Source organism: Malaya genurostris, chromosome 2 (genome assembly GCF_030247185.1).
Source record: "Malaya genurostris strain Urasoe2022 chromosome 2, Malgen_1.1, whole genome shotgun sequence".
Lineage (NCBI taxonomy): Eukaryota > Metazoa > Arthropoda > Insecta > Diptera > Culicidae > Malaya > Malaya genurostris.
Window position 1 is genome coordinate 340,571,360 of NC_080571.1, and position 15,275 is coordinate 340,586,634.

At 40.3% G+C, this 15,275-nt stretch overlaps 3 protein-coding genes across 4 annotated transcripts in view; 1 reads left to right on the plus strand and 2 right to left on the minus strand.

Annotated features, from left to right (window-relative positions):
* Positions 1–1,713: 1,713 nt before the first annotated feature.
* Positions 1,714–5,664, minus strand: LOC131429365 (uncharacterized protein K02A2.6-like). The gene has a single exon (XM_058593441.1). It carries the CDS (start codon positions 5,662–5,664, stop codon positions 1,714–1,716), a length of 3,951 nt encoding a protein of 1,316 aa, XP_058449424.1.
* A 3,292-nt stretch (positions 5,665–8,956) lies between these two features.
* On the plus strand, positions 8,957–11,014 carry LOC131431806 (FK506-binding protein 59). 2 transcript variants are annotated; one of them, XM_058597704.1, is made up of 5 exons: positions 8,957–9,142; positions 9,209–10,066; positions 10,126–10,220; positions 10,276–10,524; positions 10,634–10,768. In XM_058597704.1, the coding sequence occupies exons 2-5, from the start codon at positions 9,217–9,219 to the stop codon at positions 10,634–10,636; spliced, it is 1,197 nt and encodes a 398-aa protein (XP_058453687.1). In that variant the 5' UTR covers positions 8,957–9,142; positions 9,209–9,216; the 3' UTR covers positions 10,637–10,768. The 2 variants fall into 2 exon arrangements, with proteins under 2 accessions (XP_058453687.1, XP_058453686.1); XM_058597703.1 differs by having other exon boundaries at positions 8,962–9,142; positions 10,697–11,014.
* A 60-nt stretch (positions 11,015–11,074) lies between these two features.
* LOC131429366 (uncharacterized) overlaps positions 11,075–15,275 on the minus strand; it is a 28,893-nt gene continuing 24,692 nt past the window's right edge. The window contains exons 7-8 of the mRNA XM_058593442.1: positions 12,962–13,233; positions 11,075–12,907 (exon numbers count right to left, since the gene is read on the minus strand). Coding sequence (XP_058449425.1) covers positions 11,086–12,907; positions 12,962–13,233 — 2,094 coding nt within the window. The 3' untranslated portion in view covers positions 11,075–11,085. The remainder of the gene's footprint in view (positions 12,908–12,961; positions 13,234–15,275) is intronic.

Consider the following 15,275-nt stretch of genomic DNA (forward strand, 5'->3'; position numbering starts at 1 on the left):
TATATTCAAAGGTTCCCCAGAAAAAAAAAACAACATTTTACTATACTGCTTTGCTTTCTAAATGATTTATGCAAAACACAAATTTATGATTTGATTAAAAATCACCTTTAGATTCGAAAATAATTTTGTTAGAGATCGGTCAAACTTTTTTCAATGTGTTCGAACGGTTGATTCGCAACATTAAACTGACGAATCGAAACCACGGCATTTCGTCTATTCGTCCGTAAACGGGAATGGGACATTTCGTTCGTACGAATGATGTTCGAATACACGTTTCGTTTGAAACTAAAATGGCATACATTCTAGCGTTTCGCATATGGTTAATCACATGAATTGGACTGATTACATCAAGGCTTAGCATTTATTTTAAAAAGTTCACTGATATTTGAATATTTTGTGGCAAACGAGTCGCGTTCGAATTCATTCGAGTGAAAACAAGAATGGCTTATTCGTATTCGTTCGAAAGTACCCGTTCGTCGTATTGCGGATACGGACGTAAACAAGAATGAGGGTGAATATCAATATCGTCAGCGAAGCCAAAAAGTTGTACGGACTTTCGGAAGATCGTGCCACTCGTGTCGATCCTCGCTCTTCGAATCACACCTTCCAAGGCAATATTGAACAAGATACAAGGGAGTCCATCACCTTGCCCAAGCCCTCTCCGAGATTCGAAGGGACTCGAGAGCGTCTCAGATACTCGGACGTAGCACATCACTCTATCCATCGTTGCTTTGACCAATCGCGTCAGTTTATCCGGGAAACCGTATTCATGCATGATCTTCCATAGCTGCTCTCGATCGATTGTGTCGTATGCCGCTTCGAAGTCAATGGATAGGTGATGCGTGGGTACGTTGTATTCACGACACTTCTGGAGTACTTGTCTTATCGCGAATATGTGATCAGTAGTGGCGCGGGCTCCAGTAAATCCCGCTTGGTACGGCCGTACGATTTCCTTAGCTATTGGTGATAGAAGACGGCAAAGGAACTTGTTTTCACTCGAATGAATTCGAACGCGACTCGTTTGTCACAAAATATTCAAATATCAGTAAACTTCTTCAAATAAGTGCTACGTCTTGATGAAATCACTCTATTTCTTGTGATTAACTATATGCGAAACGCTAGAATGTATGCCAGTTTAGTCTCGAACGTACGTGTATTCAAACATCATTCGTACGAACGAAAAGCCCCAAATTGTTTACGGACGAATAGATGAAATGCCGTGGATTCGATTCGTCAGTTTAATGTTGCGAATCAACCGTTCGAACACATTGAAAAAAGTGTAACCGATTTCCAACAAATTTATTTTCGAATCTAAAGGTGATGTGCAATCAAATCATAAATTTGTGTTTTGCATAAAACATTTAGAAAGCATAGCAGTCATAGTAAATTGCTGTTTTTTTCTGGCGAGCCTTTGAATATATGCGCGGTTTCAAGTTTTCACGCTTCAAATTTCACATCTATTAGATGCTTAATGGAAAATACGTCAATGGTAAACATGCTTTATTTTATATCAAATGCATGAATTTACCAATGTAATAAATATGTAGACTGTTGGGATTAAATAAAACCACGTGTGTAAGTTGGGAGCTCACTTTATTAACTGACCGCATATCCGTGTTGCTAGTATTACCAATCACAACATATCTTCCTTATTTTATTAAAAGTCGCAGAATCCATATAATAAATGCATAGAAATGAAATTATTATTTAATTTTACGGTGTGTAATCATTAAACCATTTGGGAGCCCTTACTTCTCGTCTTGGTCGTAACTCAATTTTACCTTGGACTTTTTCTTCTTGTACAGATTGACGTACGGGTGTTAGAATGTTGTTTTTCGTTGATGCCGCTACGGACTGATTATCTGGTTGTGTAATTTCCGTGACCCCGTAGCGTGTTTCTCTCTGTTTTGCAGTGTTTACAAATGGTTTCACATGAGATGTGTTTCTTTTGTAACTTTGTCCATCTGGTGTTTCAAGGGTTAGACTGTTTGAACAACGACTAACGATTTTTGCTGGAGTCGGTAAAAACTTCGATGCGAGTTTGTCCTGTAGTGTCGTGTTTTTCATTAATACTGTGTCACCAACAGTAACTGTGGATTCCTTGGCACCGACTCGCTTATCCCTGATCTCCTTTGCGTGACATTTTGCTAATAGATCGCGATCTCTCAACTCACCGTCGTCCCAGGCATCATGAACATGAGGAATTACATCACGAAAACGTCTTCCGAACATCAGCTGTGCGGGAGATACACCTGTTACCGAATGCGGCGTTACCGCATACATGTACAAGTATTCCTGGAGTGCTTCCTTCCAATCAGTTCCTTGTTGCCTGCTAATTTTCAGTACTTTAAGAAACGATCGGTTCTGCCTCTCAACTTCCCCGTTTGCACTCGGCCAATACGGTGTAGTGTGCAGCAGTTTTATACCACGGTCTACACAGTAATCTTTTAACTCCTGACTCGAGAAGTTTTTTGCATTATCGAACGTGAGTGCGTATGGCAATCCCAGCTTAGTGAAGTTCTGCTTCAGGACACGAATGACGTCGCTGGAGGTAGTCCGTTTCATAGGCTCAGCGAGCACATAACGACTGTATAGATCGATCAATACAAACAAATAATTACCATTTGGAAGTGGTCCGAGGAAATCGCCAGCTAAATGTACCCAGGGAGCAGACGGTAATTCTCTTATGCGCATGGGTTCTGGTTTATCAAACGGTGCTACTAGTTGGCAATCAAAACACTCTTTGCACTTTTGCTCGGCCTGCGCGTCTATGCCCGGCCACCAAACTGCTACACGAAGTCTTCTTTTCATCTTCTCACGGCCAGGGTGACCGCAATGGGCCAGCGACAAGACCGTTTCTCGCAGATTACTTGGAACAACAACGCGGTTTTTTCTCAGCAGCACCTCTCCCGCGAAGCACAGCTCGGACTTGAACGGCATGTACCTTTTTACATCATTCCATATATCGTTATGGAGAGCACGTTTTACTTCTTGAATCTCCTTGTCATCCTGAGAATACATGATCATCTCGTTCATTGTTACCGCGGGCGGTTTATTAATTTGAACAATGGAGTATAACTCTTTTTCAGTTCGCCTATCAAATGTGTTTTCTCGCAGAACTTCGGAGAGCCGAGACAACGGGTCGGCGATATTAATTTTACCGGGCACGTGAGTAATTTTATATCGAAATGATTGCATTCTTAGAATCCACCATTCTTGACGTTGATTCGGTGTCGACTTTTCGTTGAAAATATTCAACAGCGGCTTATGGTCAGTCATGATGATAAATTCGAGGCCTTTTAGATACATCTGAAAACGCTCGGCCGCCCACACGATAGCCAGAGCCTCTTTATCTAATGTTGAGTATTTTTTTTCTGTGGCGGAAAGGCTCTTGCTCGCATAGCTAATGACTCGTGGCATTTTGTTTATAGTCTGGAGTAACACAGCACCCAATCCGCAGTCGCTCGCATCCGTTATCAATGTGGTAGGATAAGTAGGGCTGTAATATCCCAAGTGTTTGGGATTTGATAACGCTGTTTTTATCCTGTCAAAAGATTGTTCACTTTCGTCTGTCCAACGGAATTTAGAACCTTTTAGAGTCATTTCCCGAAGAGGGGAAGAGATCGTGGATAAGTTTGGGATAAATCTTCCCACATAGTTTGCCAGCCCTAAAAAGCTTCGCATTTCTACCGCATTACGTGGTCGACGAAAAGACTTTATCGCGCTTATTTTGTCGTTCATGGGAAGAATCCCGCTCTCGGATAACGTGTGTCCCATAAAATTCACAGAATGTTGACCAATTTCGCATTTTTCCATATTAACTGTGAGGCCATGCTTTTTCAGCCTGGTCATTACTGCAAGGACTCTCCTGTCGTGTTCGTCCTTCGTAGCTCCGAAAACCAGTATGTCATCGATGAACACTTTGGTGCCTGGTAAGCCTTTCAGAATGCGTTCTATTTCGCGTTGGAAGATCTCCGCCGCGCAGCTCATGCCGAACATCAATCTTTTGTACCTGTAGTAGGCGTTTGGTGTAACAAACGTTGTAATCTCCCTGGACGCGGGGGCCAATTCAATCTGGTGGAAGGCCTTTATGAGATCGATCTTGCTGAATATTTTTGCCCCTTCGAGATGTGGCATTATCTCCTCGAACGTCGGCAAAGGATGGCGCTCTGGAATAATAGCTTTGTTTGCTTGCCGCATATCTATACAAAGACGAACGTTTCGCCCTCCGTCTTTAGGTGTGACTACCAACGGTGACGCCCAGGTTATTTTCAACGGAGCTGGCTCGATAATGTCTTGTTTCAGTAAATCGTCTAACTTGTCCTGAACCAGGCTCTGTAAAGGAATCGGTAGACGGCGGCATGGTTGTTGCACGGGAGTGACTTTATCGTTTATTTTGATTTCCACCTGAAGATTCTTCACTTTTCCGACTGGTAATTCTCCGTTCGACACAGAAAACACTTCGCCATGAATCTCCAATATGCCGAGGGCAATTGAAGTATTTTTGCACAGCAAGTTAGCACCATCTTCAAGGTCAACAACGTATACCTTGTGATTAACGGACTTCGAACGAGTGGCGATATCAGTTTTGATTACTTTATGCACTCTAAGCTTGCCATTTCCATACACACGCAAAAACTTCCTTGGATTTGGTCGATTGTTTGCCGTACATCCACGATTTTTCAATAATGACCACGTCTTGCGACTGATTACGTTGACGTGGGCACCCGAGTCCACAATCCAATCCAGCTTAACGCCGCCTATATAGCAAGTTACCTTATCGTGGCTCACACCAGTTGTATTTATTTGTTGCACATCGGTTTCGCTTCCTTCTACGTCAGTCTCGCATTCACTGTCTTCCACAGGAGATGATTCATCCGAATTGTCACGTATTTGCCAGATCTTCTTCTTGTGCTTCTTCATCATAGATCGTCGAGTTTCGGGTTTTGTTTTACACATTTTATGAAAATGGCCAACTATATTACAACGGTCGCACGTTTTATCCTTTGCTGGGCATCGCTTGTCGCTCGCGAAGTGTCCCGTGTTTCCGCAGCGATAGCATACATCCTTTTTCGAAATTCTCGCCAGATTGACTTCAGTGTCATTGACCACGTTGGGACTTTTCATCTGTTCTCTGTTTCTCTGCACAGTTTCTATTATTCGTGCTTGTTCCAAAATATCGGCAACCGTCATAAGTTTTTTTCTTAGGATGACTTCTCGCAATTCTTCGGATCGACAATTATCAAAAATTTGCTCTGTAATACGCATATCAAGTGCTGCACCATATTCACACAGTCGACCTTGTTCCCGAAGTCGGGCAGTAAATTTCTCGACAGTCTCGGCGTCTTGCTGTTTGATGCTCCGAAACAAAAACCGATCATAGGGAACGCTCGCAAATGGAGCGAAATGCTCATCTAGAATCCGGATAGCTTCTTTGTGAACATCCGATCCCGGAGGTGGGGGATTATCGTTGCCTTCCGTGTCATAAAATATATCCTGAACTTCTTGTCCTGCATAGTGGAGTAAATACGCTTTCTTTCTCGATGGCAAGGCGATACAACTTACATCTAAGAATAGATCCAATGATCTTTTCCACTTTCTCCACCGTGTTCCAATCGATGAAGTATCCGATATGTCAAAAGGTTGCAGCGAAGGTTTTTCCATATTCAATTTTACGCAACTAAGGCGAGTTCACTGTTTTCGCTTCTTCTTTTTTTTTCGTATAGCACCGAACCCTGGGTGCTACGCTTCTACTTCGGATTTAATTCCACAGAAAACACGATTTTTTCCGCCGCTATCAGCTGAAGATCGAATCTAATCGTACCGTTGAACCGAATTTAGTATTTCCTCACCAAATTTAATCGACTCTCCCCGAATTTAATCACAAATCCCAGCCAAAGTCGCCAAAATGTTGGGATTAAATAAAACCACGTGTGTAAGTTGGGAGCTCACTTTATTAACTGACCGCATATCCGTGTTGCTAGTATTACCAATCACAACATAGACTATCGAAAACATGACAAAATTGCAACATATTTTTCGCCGATACCACTGATCGGACTGCTATTTAAAATGCTTTGCTAAAAAAAAGTACCTGCGCTACCGATCCTTCTTTTGCACAGGAATCGCGTACGTACACGTTCGAACGTTCGAGTGAAAACAAGAATAGCTTGTTCGCATTCGTTTGAAAGCATGTGCTCGTCGAATAGTCGATACGGACGTAAGCAAGCATGATGATACAAAATCAGCGATAAAGACAAGTCAAATAACAAATGATATCAAAGATTTTTAATCAAAACCCAAATCTGTACCAGAACTGATAGTTTAAAGTTGGATGGGCGCTGTTTTTATGCATGTACGATGTTTAAAAGTGTAATTTATTCGAGCGTAGACGGGAATACGAATTTGATATACTTTCGAACGTATCGCATAGGGCCGTAAACAAGAATGAAGGTGATTAATTCGAAAGCAAATTCAAAATAATTTTTCATAGCGTATACGTTCATTTTTTGGTCTATAAGCATTCGGTCGATATATTAATATTAATTAAAACCACTTTCCACATTTGTTTTTACGACAAATAAGTATATTTGTCGTGGAAACAAAAGTAGAAAAATTAATAAAAAATGATGCCGGCTGTCTGGAGTTTTTGAAATTTCGAAAATTTATTTCGAGCACTGTGCTTTCTGTTAAGGATTGAGATCGCATTGTTTACCAAGACATATTCCTTATCTTCTCCCATCCCTACTAACACAACTCCTCTTCAAGGATGCCTGGTCATTTTTTTCAAAAATCTGTGATCAAGCCAAAAACCTGTCTGTGCAAAATTTGTGCACGTTTCCCGTACCACAATAGCTGATCGGAATCATTTTGGCGAGCAAAAATAAAAGGTCTCGCTATTTCAAACCGCTCTGTACTTTTTGGTGCTCATCTTTGATTGATTTCAGAATCTCTGAAAATCTGTGATCGTTTCCAGAAATCTGTGAAACACAGATTAAACTGTGAACCTGGCATCCTTGCCGTGATCCGTGATACTCGTGGATATGCAGTAGTAACAGCGGTTTCTTGGAACAACAGGTATCGGACTAATCGATTCGATTCTATGAGTGCAATTGAAGTAGAGAGGGTTACAAACAACTGAACAACATTCCAACGTATCCATATCCATTCCATATCCAGCAGTAAGCATTCGTAAAATGTGCGGGCATCCTTATCACGAATTCCAAGCAGTGAGAAGCTCAAGCAACAAGGTAGTTGTTATGTTGCTTGAATATCTACTGTCCGTCAAGAAAAACACCAAGATCCTTGATCTAGCAAAGCAAAGTGTTGGCATTGCTTTCCTTTTGTGGAATTTGGCCGAATTTTTCGAATTTATAAGGCATTTTTTCTCGTAAACGTAATGCTCGAGCATTTGTCCGTAGAATACCAATTGTCACCAAAGGAATATCGCAGCTGCAAATACAACATGATAAATTTGAGACCATGTGCAAAAGATATCCGCGGTGGTCTCATGCCTCCCCGTTTGTCTATGGTGAAATTTGGTCAATAGAACGGTGTCCGACTGTCTTAGTAGCAGAATATTCTGCTACTAAGACAGTCGACACCGTTCTATTGACCATTAATGAGAGGGTGTGAATTGGTTTGTACACACTTAAATTTTATTGCTGAATCTCGAGAGAGTCCTGTAATCATCTCGGCAAAATAATAATTACTGAGCGGCAATACCAAATTTCAATACTAAAGATTGTTAAAAATCCTTTAAACAGGTCAAGTGTTCAAGTTTTCATTCCATGCAGAAATTTTACTATAAGAATATACAGAGAGAAAAATAATACTTGAATTTTAAAAAATTTTGCTTCTTCGGAAGATGACTAGTATGGAAATCATTTTAAAGTTATTTCTTAATCGTTTTTCCTTACCCTCAACGGATATTTTAAATGAATGCTCCTTGAATTTTTCTGTCTACGTACAATAAAATTAATTCGACAGTCCCACGACAAAAGGGCCTAACTGCAAATGGGAGCCTCTCTTTGTTTACTTTCTCTTTAGATTATTACGGAACCATTACAGCAAATTCTTGGAAGTTTCCAATATAAATCCAAAGCTTATAGTTTTGACTTGAAAGTTTTAGGAAGAGTATGTCATCAAATATAAAATCAATCCGGTAAATCGTGAAAGAAAAAGTAAACAAAGAGGACCTGTCATTTGCAGTTACGCCCTTTTGTCGTGGGACTGTCGAATTATTTTCTAGTCGCCCCCAATGAGATCAATAATTGAACACTTTTCCGGGAGCGTGTACACTATGGGAAATATTTCTCGAGATGAATATTATTTTGTATGAGCACGATGTAAAATACCCTGGTGATCACGTTTTTCTATGTGTTAGTGCGGTTGTCATTTTATTTTGGAATAACAGAGAGACGTGAATAAGAAAAAACATAAACAAATGACGTTCCGGGAGTTGCTTTTATGAAATTATTTAGAATTGGTTCTGTTTGCGAAAATATTGACAGTGAAATGCGGTGTTTTGTTCCGGGATGTTTCAATCGTTTTCATCACCTGCATTTGAAATGCCACCCACAGCACAATCACTCCATTATCCACAATAACTGTAATAGATACCACAGTGCGATCCGCCAAATCCTTCCTCCAACGAAATGAACAGAATCGGATGTGTGTACAATTTTCTATATTTCGACGTTACCTTTGCAAGCCCTTGAAGAAAAAATGTCCAGATTTTCAATTAGTGCCAAAGATTCGCCAGGCTGCGCGACAACTGGAGTAACTTAGAAGTGAAATCCCGATCTGAAATGGTCGTTTGTTTATGTTTACATGCTTGAATCCCGGCGAGCCATACTTATTTTCGTGAGAAAATTACCAACACAACCAAAACTGTCTTATCACGCCACCAGTGTATTTTACGTCGTGTTGTATGAGCACCCTGTTTATTTCCAGAACCTTCATCGTGAGAAGAAAATCGAGAAAAACAGAGCGGCATTCTTACTTCAAACTGTCAAAGTTCAAGAAAAGTGTGTAAGCTGCCATCTGAAAAAACTTCGTGGTTTTGCGGCTGATAATTTTATCAGTTAAAAGCTGTTATACTGCCTACAAATTTATCAAATACGCAAAGACATTCTCACAGGCAAGTATTTTTCAGTTTTTATGATCGAACTGCGAATACGTAACCTGCTCTACTTCTTGTGTTAAGATTTGAACATGGCTTTCATTGATCTCTCCGGTGATGGTGGTGTCCAGAAGCAGATTCTACTCGAAGGATCCGGTGAAGAAACACCGTCCAATGGGTGCAACGTTTCATTGCATTATACTGGCACGCTGGACTCGGATGGGAAACAGTTTGACTCGAGCCGGGAACGCAATGAGCCCTTCGAGTTCAAGCTTGGACAGGGATCAGTCATTAAAGCCTTTGATATGGGAGTGGCCACGATGCGACTTGGAGAGAAGTGCATTCTGAAGTGTGCACCGGATTATGCTTACGGAGCATCCGGAAGTCCTCCAAACATTCCACCGAACTCGACGTTAAATTTTGAACTGGAAATGCTTGGGTGGAAGGGTGAAGACTTGAGTCCGAAATCGGACCAAAGCATTGAACGTTTCGTTCTGAAGGCTGGTGAAGGTAAAAAGACACCCAATGATGGTGGGATGGTTAAAATTCATCTAGTTGGTCGCTATGACGGACGTATATTCGAGGAACGAGATGTAGAATTTACGATTGGCGAGGGGGAAGAAAGCGGCATTGTTGCCGGGGTAGAGATAGCCTTGGAAAAATTTCGCAAAGCAGAAACTTCCAAGCTGATCATAAAACCGCAGTATGCCTTTGGAGTCAATGGAAAACCTGAGCTTGGTGTGCCTCCCAATAGCACCGTTGAATATGTGGTTACGCTCATTGAGTTCGAACGAGAGCCAGACAGTTGGAAACTAGATGACATACAACGAATGGAACAGGCCAAAATGTTCAAGGAAAAGGGTACGGTCTATTTCAAGGATAGTAAGTTTAAGCTGGCTCTTAAGATGTACGAAAAAGCATTGGGTTTCCTTACTAGTAGTGGTAAGTAAGATGATTACTTTAATGCTTTAGTTTCAAATAACAGTCAATATTCGTTTTAGACACTCAGGAATCGAAACAGTTTCAACTTCTGATTCATCTGAACAAAGCTTTGTGCCATCAAAAGTTAGAAGACCATGACGAAGCCAAAGCTGCGGTAAGTTGAGTTCGTATTGTGTTTGAATGAAATAAATCCGATTGATTGATTGCAGTGCAACGAAGCTTTGAATATCGACAGCAAAAACGTCAAAGCATTATACCGTCGCGGGCAGTCCAAATTGGCGTTGGGTGATTTTGAAAAGGCCTTCGATGACTTCAATGCCGTTCGAGAGATTGAGCCAGAAAACAAAGCCGCTCAAAATCAGGTGGCGATTTGTAAACAAAAAATCAAAGATTACAATGATCAACAGAAGAAAGTATTTGCAAACATGTTCACAAAGTTTGCCAAAAGTGATAAACAGGTGAGTGAATAAATCCCAATGTAGGTAGCTGTAGCTACAAGGATTTCAATTCCAACGTATTAATTTCACTTTCACCATTTTGATAAACCAATCAACTGTTATACAATAGTAAAATTTTACCCCAAACTCATTCGTATCTTGTGCCGCATTCTATCTGGATTCTAATACGTAGCGAGAGGAAGAGGAACAAAGCAGACAACCGGATGTTATGAAGCAAAATTTCGGAGAATGGCGCGATGACGAACGTGAACACGAACCGACCAGATTCGAACAGGAAAACCCAGATGTCATTATGTTGAACGAATCGCTTAAGGATTTCAGAAACATGTAAAAACAGTAACTATCCAACCTCACCTTCCCATTCCTTTATTGAGGCCATCGATTTTCAGTGAACTTACGCGATGTACGCGAAAACATTTCTTAATTTTAAATTTGGTACATTAACAGAATGCTTCTGGTCAGCAAATAATACACAGTAGTACGAATAGCAGCGTTAATCAAATATAAGCGTCTTTTTGAGAAAGCCTTTCACTATCAATTACTATCGGAAACAGAAAAAAATCAATCTGTAGCTACGATGTGTTGATGTTTCTGTTGATGTATCAACAATTCCCGTTTCCGGATGTAGGCCGCCGCACAAAGATCACATCGGTATGGTCGCTCGCCGGTATGAACGCCCATTTCGTGTCGCTTACGATCGGTAACGTGAGAAAATCGTTTTTCGCATGGCTCATGCCGACAGGCGTACGGCTTTTCTCCGGTGTGGGAACGCAAATGTAGGTCATACTTCGCTTTGGTGGAGAACTTTTTTTCGCAAAACTTACACTGGTAGGGAAAGCTCGTCGGATGAACCCCGTTGATGTGTTTCTTTAGCTGAAACCGAAAGCGGAACTGAGCACCACAAAGTTCACAGGAAAAATCCCGTTGTTGGGAGTGCGTTAGGCGATGAGTTTTCAGTAAATTCGGGGTTCGAAATATTTTTGAACAAATGTCACAAGGATGTTTCGGTGTATTTTCAGAGTGAACCAGCAGTTCGTGTTCTCGCAGTCGGCTTGGTATGATAAACGCTTCCGCACAATAACTGCAGATATGTTTCTTTCTCAGTGTTCGCTTGCGATGAAGAAGCAACAGTTGACGAGAACCGAAGCTTCGTAGGCATGTACGACAAATGTTTTGCTCGCTGCCTCTCTCTGCTAAATTGATCGCTTTTCGGGGCCCATGCTGTTCATCAACATGAAAATCAAGCTCTGCTTCGGTGTCAAAAACGAAGGAACATTTTAGGAAACAGCATGGAAACCCTGGAACATCATGTTCAAGAGTAAACTTTGTACCTTCGATGTCGACATTGGACACCAATTCTTTTTCGCTTTGATCGGAAATCATTAACAAGCTAGCGGGAGGTCCTGTTTGGTGATGTGACGTTTGAAAATGTTTCACCAGAAGAAATTTTCGTAAACATACTGTCTGACATAGTTTACAATAGTACAGCTGTTTCACCTGTCTACAGTATGTTTTATGTGCATTCAGGGCCGCTATAGATTTGAATCTTTCGCAGCAAACGTCACACATTGGTTGATCAAATGAGTATGCTTTACCAAGATGATGCTTCCGTTGGGCATGTTGTAACAGCTTTTCATACGTTTCAAAAAATTCTCCACAACGGCAGCATCGCTCGGCCCTGTCCAGTTGAATTATTTGGTATTGGTCATAATCATCGATAGAGCTAATACACTTTTCGTCCGGAAGGCTTGAATTACGCTGATCTCTGGATTTGTCATCCGACGATGTAGATGAATCATACTGAATTTCAGTATTTCTATCCCCCAAGGATGTATTGTCAATTAGTAAATCCTGTGCGTAGCTTTCATCTGTATTTTCCTCTAATGTAACATTCGCTAGCATTGTGTGGTCTTTGTCAGCTTCCATATGAATCATTAATGCTTCCTTTCTTCGGAAAAATTTCTGACATAATTTACAGATAAAAATTTCTTTAGATGCGAAATGGTCGATATGCGTCTGCAGATCGGTTAAACTTTGGAAACTCGTTTTACACATCTGGCAAGCTATGTCAGTATCGTCAACGTTCGTCGATGACCCATGAAGTTGTTTTGAATGTTCCTGCAGTTCATTGGTATCACTAAAGACTTTTTCGCATGCACAACAACATTCACCTCTATATTCTATGTAATCAAAATTTTCGAACTCGAAGCGAGTTACGATCTGTTCTTCAGCAGGCAAAACCAATTGCTTCATTTGATGTAGATTTGTTTCATTCAGTTTTTCTTCCAATTCATTATCTGAATTTTCATCCGACATCAAAACTTCCATTGTGTAGTTGTCCTCGGACATACCGTCTTCTCGTATTCCAACTGCATGGAAATGACTGAAATTTGGCTTTATTAGAAATCTCGTTACTCAATCATCACACTAACCTAACCTTCTGTTCTCTTTTTCCATTCTACATATTTGCTGTTTAAATATATAGCAATCAGTTAAACGAGGCAGACAGTCTTGGACGCAAATCTGCAATGGACCCGTGTGATCCGGCGATATGGTCACCAGTGTCAAATCGTAAACAACTTCTGCCAATGTTTTGCCATCGGTAAAATCAAAAAAAGCACTTAATGGGACAGTTTCACCAGAATTTGTACAAAATCTACAGGTATTGGTTTTAGTGGAAACTGACATTTTGCCAGTTTCAGCTTTCACCTATCTTCACTTTTTTGTAAAGAATTAAAAACTAGCTAATTAATATAATTACAAAGAAAAGCGAGATTGTTTACGAATTACTTTCAATTGCACACATCCTATTTTCATCGCACTCTTTGTCGGTTTATGCACATCTTTACACGCTATCGGAATAGTGCTCAATGTGTAATTATTAAACCTTGCGATGTTAACCTAGGGGCTGCATCAAGTATTATGAATTGATTTTTTAAATCTTGGTTATATAGGCAAAATAACGATAGGCTGGCGCATCAACTAGGGTAACAGAGGTATTTTGGCCCACTTTAGGATTGATTTTATTTTGGCCCACTATATAAAAATATCCACCAAATATTGCAATATCTTTAAAAACCCATTCCGCAATAGGTAATTTAATGTGATTAGCTTCAAATTGATGCAAAATCAGTTACTTAACATCGATAAAATCCGATGAAATCGATAAAGTTTGTTAGGTGGGCCAAAATATATGAAGTGTCCAAAATACCTCTGTTACCCTACAATGTATAAATGAATATTGATGATAAGTCGTTTTTGGTTGTATTGTGCTCCCAATGGCGCCTGGACGCGATTCGACTGGGTATCTTTCAACGGTTGATGTTTACATGTTTCTTACTCACATCGTCCTGTTTTTTTTTTCAAAAAATAAAAATGAAAACCGCACTCACACAGAAAAATTTTGCCAATTGTTAATTCACCATCGTGCTTATCAACATTCACCTTGAAGAGAAATTTTGAAGAGTTCGTACTCACTGATAGTTACTCCTAACAGTCAATGAAAAAAATTCGCATTGCCGTTTGTAATTGAATGTGTTAGTGACGATGCAAATTATTTTAAGTTCCATCTTGAAGAATCTTTTGGTAGGAAATATAGAGATCTGAGATTGTTCTCGTGTGTGTCTTGTTTCGGCAACAGTTGCTCACAAAATGGTAGGAAAGCGACAAAATTCAACTAGTTCTTTAGGATGATCTTTAGCACTGAAAGGTGCTTTGAATGGGACTTGCTGGACTTTTTGGCTGCCTTTCTACCGGTCTCGTGCGTTCTGACAAGCTGCTTTAACTTAAATGACGCTATTTCTCACATCACATTTCATTTTATACCTGCTACTGCCAGCGGTGTACGGACAGCCCCGTTGCCAAAATTCCTTTTCTTGTTCGCAGAACGGGAAACAGTGAGACGACAGGTCCTCGATGTTGCTCTCGTATGTCTTGTTTCAGAAACAGTTGCTCAGCAAATGGTAGGACAATTATATTAATTAGGAGATATTCACGATCAAAAACTTATCACTCTCTCAGAGGGTAAATTTTGAAAAGGCGCCCCATAGTAAAGTAAGTCGTATTCACGACAAAAAAAAACTCCCATAAAACTAGTCCAACGTAAATATGACGCCTCATATTTGAAATGGCTCAACAATGGACTTTGTTATAATTTGATCTATTGAATTTGTCACAATTTAAAATGATAATTTATGTATTTTGAATCCGTTCGATACATGATTCAAAGGCCTAATTAAAAAACGGCAAACGTAAGTAGATCAACGAATGACTTCATTTGGACTTTTTTTCTCTTGATAACATTTGAAAAGCACCAGACGCCTGGTACATGTAAAGATTTACACAATGTGTCGAAAATGAACTAGCAATATTTGGGCTGTCCTTATGTTTTTTTTAATCGAATCTGTGGGAATTGAGAATGGAATTGCAGGGAATCACTCCGCATATCAGGTTCACTGTTACCACGTCTTACCTTCTCAGCGACTTGTAGCTAAAAGAGGTCGATGCCAGTCGCTGTTTGTTCTCGTTTATAGTCAAGGATTACTGCGCAGAATTCTGATGGATGTTCGCGCTGACTTTTACATAGCTGTCAAGTATGAAACCCTTCAGACTTGTAGGAGACGCATTGATCGTTCGTATACTATTATCGTATCTATATCCCACAAAATCCAGTATCGTTTTCTTGCAATGTGTGAAACTACTGCTTTTTTATCAGTAATCATCGCATAATTTATTTGCGAGACGTTGGTGGT

Excerpts from the sequence above, each read along its gene's own strand:
- LOC131431806 (XM_058597703.1), top strand. The coding sequence starts at position 9,217 with ATGGCTTTCATTGATCTCTCCGGTGATGGTGGTGTCCAGAAGCAGATT. Across the intron at positions 10,067-10,125 it reads GGGTTTCCTTACTAGTAGTG|ACACTCAGGAATCGAAACAG; the intron begins GTAAGTAAGATG and ends TATTCGTTTTAG. Across the intron at positions 10,525-10,696 it reads TTGCCAAAAGTGATAAACAG|CGAGAGGAAGAGGAACAAAG; the intron begins GTGAGTGAATAA and ends TCTAATACGTAG.
- LOC131429365 (XM_058593441.1), bottom strand. The coding sequence starts at position 5,664 with ATGGAAAAACCTTCGCTGCAACCTTTTGACATATCGGATACTTCATCG.